Source organism: Montipora capricornis, chromosome 5 (genome assembly GCF_036669925.1).
Source record: "Montipora capricornis isolate CH-2021 chromosome 5, ASM3666992v2, whole genome shotgun sequence".
In the NCBI taxonomy this organism is placed as follows: Eukaryota; Metazoa; Cnidaria; class Anthozoa; order Scleractinia; family Acroporidae; genus Montipora; species Montipora capricornis.
This window is the reverse complement of record NC_090887.1, coordinates 29,003,454-29,010,299: the sequence shown is the minus strand read 5'-3', so window position 1 is coordinate 29,010,299 and position 6,846 is coordinate 29,003,454. Positions and strand designations below refer to the sequence as shown.

The following is a 6,846-nucleotide window of genomic DNA, read 5'->3' as shown; positions in this document are numbered from 1 at the left end:
GCTAACTGAAGGGCATCCGAGTAGTGCACCCTCGGAAAAATGCATGATAGGGCCCTCCTTTGCACTCTTTCGAGCTCGACTTGTAGATACTTTGGTAAACTGTAATGGAAAACAGGACAAGCGTAATCTAGTGAAGACCTGATACATGCGCAAAAATATGTTACAAGATCTGAAGTAGGATGGTGCGCACGCTTAAGTAGAATAAGAAAGTACAGTTTCTTAGACGCTTTTTTAACAAGTTCCTCTATATGGTCGTTCCACGTTAGCGTATCATTGATTGTCAAGCCGAGTAGCTTTGTGCTCTGTATGGTTTTGATAGGAGTTCCGTCTATGCAAACCCTAGGGAGTTGCGGGGAGTCACGACTGAAGGATAACTAACTCTTTAGTCTTCTCGCCATTAAGCTGGAACAAATTTTCCCTGGACCAATCGTAGATTGCATTTACTGCTTCTTGTGACTTGCTCTGTTGGCCTTCACGTATGTTCTCTGATACCGTAGTATCATCAACATATTTCCACATGTTGAAGATGCTTGGAACAGTCAAGTCATTAATCATCAAGAGAAAAAGCCAGGGACCCAACGTTGTCCCCTGTGGCACTCCAGACGGCACTGTGCAGTCCTTCCCAAGTTTGACTCTTTGAGATCTTCCTGACAGGAAGTCAATCACCCAGTTGATTACACTATTAGGAATATTGACCTGCTTCAATTTGTTGACCAAACTCTTGTGGTCTGTGAGGTCAAAGGCCTTCCGATAATCAGAGAAGGACACGCACAGAAGCACCGTTACCATCCGTTGCTTTGAGCCACTTATGAAACATACTAATGGGTGCCAACACGGTTGAAGAACCAGATATGGTACCAAACTGGTTGGAGTCAACTAGGCTCTCTAGGGCAGGTTTTATGTAATCAGAAACAATAAAGTCCTCAGATATTTTCGAGAGGGTAGACGTGAGAGAGATTGAACGCAGTTCCTTTTTTGGGTCAGTGACTTGCTTCACCTTGGGCAGGGGGATGACATCCGCAATTTTCCACATTGAGGGTAGTTTTTGCTCACTGTATGAGGCGTTCAGGATGTTTTGAACGGGAGTAACTAGGATTTCGGCGTACTCCTTTAACACCCAGTTGGAAAGGCCATCCGGGCCAGAAGCTTTATGGTTATTCAGGTGAAGCAGGTTGTTGTACACTCTTTGCACGGACACCTCTAGGAACTCCGGATTCTCTTCTAGGGGCAATTGTAGGGCCGCACGCTCGCTGTCGATGGGCTCGTAAGGTTGAAGTGGCTCCAGTAATGCATGGTTGATGGAATTAGCAACTTCTGTTGGAGACAAGTTGTTATACTCAGGAACATTGAGGGAGGAAAATAGTGACGAATTTTGCTTTTTTGATCCACTGAGCTTAAAGCTTGTTTTCAAAACTCCAGCTATATATGTCACATAAATGCAAAACATTATTAAAGAACGGGCATGTTTCTCTTCGTTGCCATATATACCTGATGTATGCTCCCAATTTTTTTTGAGGCACTGAGTTTATTTGTTAAACCAATGTGCTTGGATTTCCTGAAATCAATTATCTCACATAAATCCAAGAAATTATTAAACAATGCCCATCTTTCTCTTGCCTATGCTGCCAAATTTTACTTCCAAACACTGAGTTTATTTGTCAAACCAAAGTGCTGGCATTTCCTCAAATCAATTCTCTCACATAAATGCAAAACATTATTTAACAATGGGCATGTTTTTCTTGCCTATATACATGTATGCTCCCAATTCTTTTTCGAGACACTGAGTTTCAACCTCTTTCAGACTGATAACTATTAATGGAAACTTTAATCTTAATGTACATGTATATATGAATACATTTATAAATAAACAGTAACAATCTGGAGACCCACGTTCAATTCCTGGCTGAACTACATTTTCACTTGTTTCCTTCATTGTTTTTATTACTCTAAAAATATAATTATTCTTAATATGCTGATTTCTCAGTTGGGGTGGTGGATGCCCTTCATGCCCATTGTTGCAAATGAATTATTTTTGGGGTAAATACTTTACAAAATTCAAATTACAAAAGTACTGGAAGAGGTCAGATCAATTTATTTCAACTTAAATTTTTAAATTATTAGAGGTAATATCGCAAAGGATTGATCACAATTTGAAATGGTCATGCATACAAAACCTTCCTTCACATTTTGTGTGCAGTCAGTCATTGTGATGAAACTACTCACAGTGGCATTTGTTTGATTTCTAGAATCAGGATGGGAATGGGGATGGAAGTTTAGGCCTCAAAAAGCATTTTTGGCAACATTTTGCTCCTTAAAAATCGGAGTTTTGTTAGCAAAGTATTTCAAGGAGCAGATCAACATGCAGTTAAAAATCTAGTTATATCATCCTTCCTCTCAAACTAATGGTATCAGTTTTTCACCTTGCCCCATTCCCCCCCCCCCCCCCCCTCCACCCCCTGGGGATCCCTAAGCCTTATAATTTACAAGGGTGTGAGATCTTTTTTTTGAAAAAGCTGAAAATAAATTATGTTCTAACAAACTTTTCTCTTCCTGGTATTCAAATTTTGATGAAAATCAGTTGTGGATGTGAATATTTCACACTTTGTGAATCGTTTGATGCTAAAAATTCCACGGGCACTCCATACCCGTGTGCGTGCAGGCCAATCAATTTGAAATGTATATACCGAGACAAAATTTTGATTTTTTGTACTTTTTATTTGCGATTATCTTTCTTTCAAATGATATTATAACGGCAACTTCACGCAAGACCGTTAGAATATCTCCTAAAGGTTATATTTATCTAGATTTGACAGTTAGACATTAAGCACATTGGCAGTTTCAATTTTTCAAAAATCACATCTTCTGGCAAATTTACTGTCTTTTGGTATCTGGGTAAGTAAATTTGAAACTAAACTGTCCAGCAAAGTTAACCGCTCTAAAGGGATCTATAATAGGTAACTTAAATCACACATACCACTAACAAAGCTAGCAGTTCCATAAACATTTCAGAGCCAACGGGAAAATCACACAGAGGTAGAGAATGCATGTCGCCGCGTTCTAACGACAGTTCTCATGTTTCGATGACACCTCAAATGGTTCCTTTTTACCACGACACCGTGTCCAATTTCCTTTGCCTGCAAATGGGTGACAAAAAGCTCCAAACATCATTATTTGTTTTTAGATTTAGCTGACAAATTAGTGTTGCATCTTGGTATTTCAGCAGGGAATACAGGTAATACCTTTTGGCAATTCAGTTCGTACCGGTTGCCTTGTCACGATGTGGAGAATGCTCAGTAAAGCACTCCTAAAATTCGGGATGCTCAACTTTGAAATTCCAAGCTATAAAACTGCTCGCAAGCTGGTTGTCATGCAGTACGAGAGCCACGAAGTTCCATGATGGCATCTGATGGCATACGGTGTTTATGTTTGTGTGTTTCCGCTGACCGGTTCTTACTATATTCTCGTAAGGACAGAGCTGAAAAACGACTGCGCAAGTCACTGATCCGCGGCACAAAATGCAGGCTCAAGGGCGTGCTCATTCAAAAAGACTATTTGTTCGCCGGAAAATGACAGCCGTTGATTAAATCAAAAAAATAAGGTCGCTGTTTGAAAGATAAGGATTTTGTCACAATTTTTGTCGAGTTTTGATGTTTCTCCAAAAATTGAAGTGGTGTAGAAATTGTGTAAAAATTGTTTTCGCGCGGTAAATGCACCTTTCGTGTGACTATACGGTGAATGGAGGTAACGAGCGCTGCAATGCTTACTTTTTTGACAGTGTTGGCTTTTGTCGCAAGTTTCTCGTACGGTTTTTGCAAGTTGTTGGTTTTCTGGGAGGACCAGAAATTCCCTTAAACCCTGTTTTGGCGATGTTCGGCCGGTGGAATTGGTGAGAGCTTCGAACTTATCGGTGGAGACTAGTTCGCCGAGTGGTTGCGATACAGGACAATGCCTCTTTGTCTGTGTTGGTAAAGAGACCTTAAAAAACCATATGACGTTCCAGATACTCTCTATAATACTCTGAACAACAAAGGAAGACAACTTGTGAATTATACACTGGGTGGTGAATGGTGACACGCTTACAAAAGATATTTTGGCAAGCAAGCTGAAAGTGATATTAAAATGGAGTATGCAAAGATGCAAGAAGGCAAATTGAACTCCACGTTTCCCCAAATTTTAATACGAATTTATAATTATCATGAAAGCAAAATACATCTTTCGCTCTTTACACAGCATCCTTTGTTAAATTTATAGAAGAGCGATGAAAGCCGGCCCCAACACAAACTGAGATAAATCGGTGAAAAGATTATACACTGTATGATATACAGAGTGCTTCACCCTGGAAAGCCCACTTAATGACATTAAACAGCTCAGAGAAAATTAATTTGCCCCTTGATTTGCTTGCGTTTTAAAATAAAGATTCATCAGATCCTAACCTGATCAAGAGACGTCATTAATGTTATTTTTCTTTGAGAAAGTAAATCCTTTTTTTTTTCCATATTTAACAATTGACAAGAAACTACAAAAATTATACAAGGATCAGTTCAGACAGCACAGTGTATATTGCAAAACTGATCTAAACTTGAGACATTTCACACATGCATGCTACATTGTACTTCATGAGTTTGAACAAAATCTTTAGAGCATAGACAACTAGGAAACACCCCTGAAAGGGGCATTCCACAAAATTAATATTTTCAGCTGTACATGTATAGCAAGAAGTTCACTCTAGTATTATCTGCTGACTGGCCTCGGTGGTATTATCCTAAAAAGATGATTGTACAAGTAGATGGAATCCAGTCATCATCATAATACACATATGCAAGGGCTATTCCACGTGGGTCCCAATGCTCAAGATGATGTTTGTTTTTAATTTTAATTTTTTCTCTGACAAATTGTCATTGAATGTGTTTGAAGGTGTTCTGGGTTTCGACGTCACTACATGTATCTGAAGCATTACTGGGTTGGCAACTCATCAGATCAAAAGCATTCGCAAAGCTTGCGTGCAGGTGCAAACAACATGCATTGTTTTTGCTTGAATATGTTGTCCCCATTTTGTTTTATAAGTAAGACATATAAAGAAGTGGCATCTTAAAGTTCTGTGCTGGTCCAAAAAGTTCATAACTGAAAAAAGGTTAAGGACTGGTATTCAGTTCTAAGAAGAACTGAAATGTTTGACAATGTGAAGAGTACTAAAGAAACTGCTTAAAACTCAACAGCATTTTCTGGATTTCTCAGTGACTTTATCCAGTCTTTTGTTCCACACTACCAACATGGACAAAGTGAACTCAATAAGATTATTGTGGTTTATTGCTGAGAAAAAAAAAAGGCAGAATTTCTTCTCGCTCCTTTTAGAGCTAACATTTCACAAAACTGCCGCACATAATACCAGGTGGATCCATCTCCCTAAGGACAAAAAACAAAAATGAATGTTATTGTCCATGAGAGGCATATTACAATGCTATAATCTACAATATCATAATGATATTATTATTTTCCTAGACACAGGAAAGTGCACATATCAGCTTTTATGGGGGCTGTGAAAATTAGTACAAAAAGTCATTTTTATTACACAACCAAGACAAAGAAAACATGATGAGCTAACCATATAAACATACTATAAATCACGCATAAACCAATGACCCTCAACTGTTTGCCTTAACACATGTTCCTTAAATTTGAGTCTAACCATAATTTTGCCTTGGATGTTGGGTTGAACATAGATTTGCAAATAATGGCCAGTCAAGGGGGAAAGAAAAATACCATCTTCCAAGTTTTGACATAGATGTTGACACCAAGTGTGTTGCATTATTACAATAATGATAGATCATTATTATTTGGAGATTGTGGAACCTAGACTACAATTAAGTTACTCGGGTGCCACTTTCAAGCAGTGTTTCCCCATCAATAATCCTAGGATTAACAGGAAGCAGGGCCTGGACTTTGCACTTTTATTTAACAAATTGTTCTTTTCCTAATATATGGATGTTCCATTAATTAACAGGACAACAGTCTCCTGAACATGGGTGTATCAGTTGATTGCACAGGGTATTTTGGTGGGCAAGTATTTATGATTCTGTAATCAAGCCTCACTATGGCAATAAACAATGTTATTGATCACACTACTGTGCAACTAGAACTTCTTCTGAGTGTAATCTCAGAGGCCAGTCTTGCAACCAATTTACCTTTTCATTGAAGAAATGCCCTGAGACAGGGACAAAGAACCTCAATATTTACTATGTAGTTCTGGCCAGTACTTATGTTCATTCCAACTTCACAAGTAGGCAAGGTGTTTTCTTTTAGACAGCTGCCTTTATGGCGGCAGTCAGGAGGTTAAGTGGCTATTGCAGACTGGCAGCACTCTAAATGAACTGCTGCCTTGGTTCAAGGAGAAGGTTGACAACTTTGAAATAATGCTCTTAGAATATGTTACGTTTAATTAAGGCATTGTAAATACATGTATGATTGATTGTAATTGTAAAGGTGATTTCAGAAAACCCTTCCCAAATTATCTTGTTCATGAAAACTGTAGAGATTGCATGGGCAATACCCTAGTGTGCAAACTTCACCAAACGTTGTGAACACTTCATGCTTTAAAAACAAATATGGAACACTCACCGTATAGCCTCGGTTAGTTTCTGCAGCGCATATTCGCAAACAAATTTATTTAGGTTTGGATCTCAAGGCCCAAAAATTACACACAAATATATGTTACACAGATCTGATGTGTCTCTTTAAATTAAATCACCACCATCTCAATTCCAAAATTCACACCGTCAAGAATTATAAAGTGACACAGGCAGAAGACGAGATCAAACGATCGAAATTGACACTTCGTGTCTCATTTGC

At 38.6% G+C, this 6,846-nt stretch overlaps 1 protein-coding gene across 1 annotated transcript; it reads right to left on the bottom strand.

The window, feature by feature from the left end:
- Window positions 1–754: 754 nt before the first annotated feature.
- LOC138048649 (uncharacterized) lies at window positions 755–1,447 on the bottom strand. Its single transcript, XM_068894804.1, has one exon. It carries the CDS (start codon window positions 1,445–1,447, stop codon window positions 755–757), a length of 693 nt encoding a protein of 230 aa, XP_068750905.1.
- Window positions 1,448–6,846: the final 5,399 nt, after the last annotated feature.

What these genes read in the sequence shown, in the direction of transcription:
- LOC138048649 (XM_068894804.1), bottom strand. Translation starts at nt 1,447, where the DNA reads ATGTTTTGCATTTATGTGACATATATAGCTGGAGTTTTGAAAACAAGC.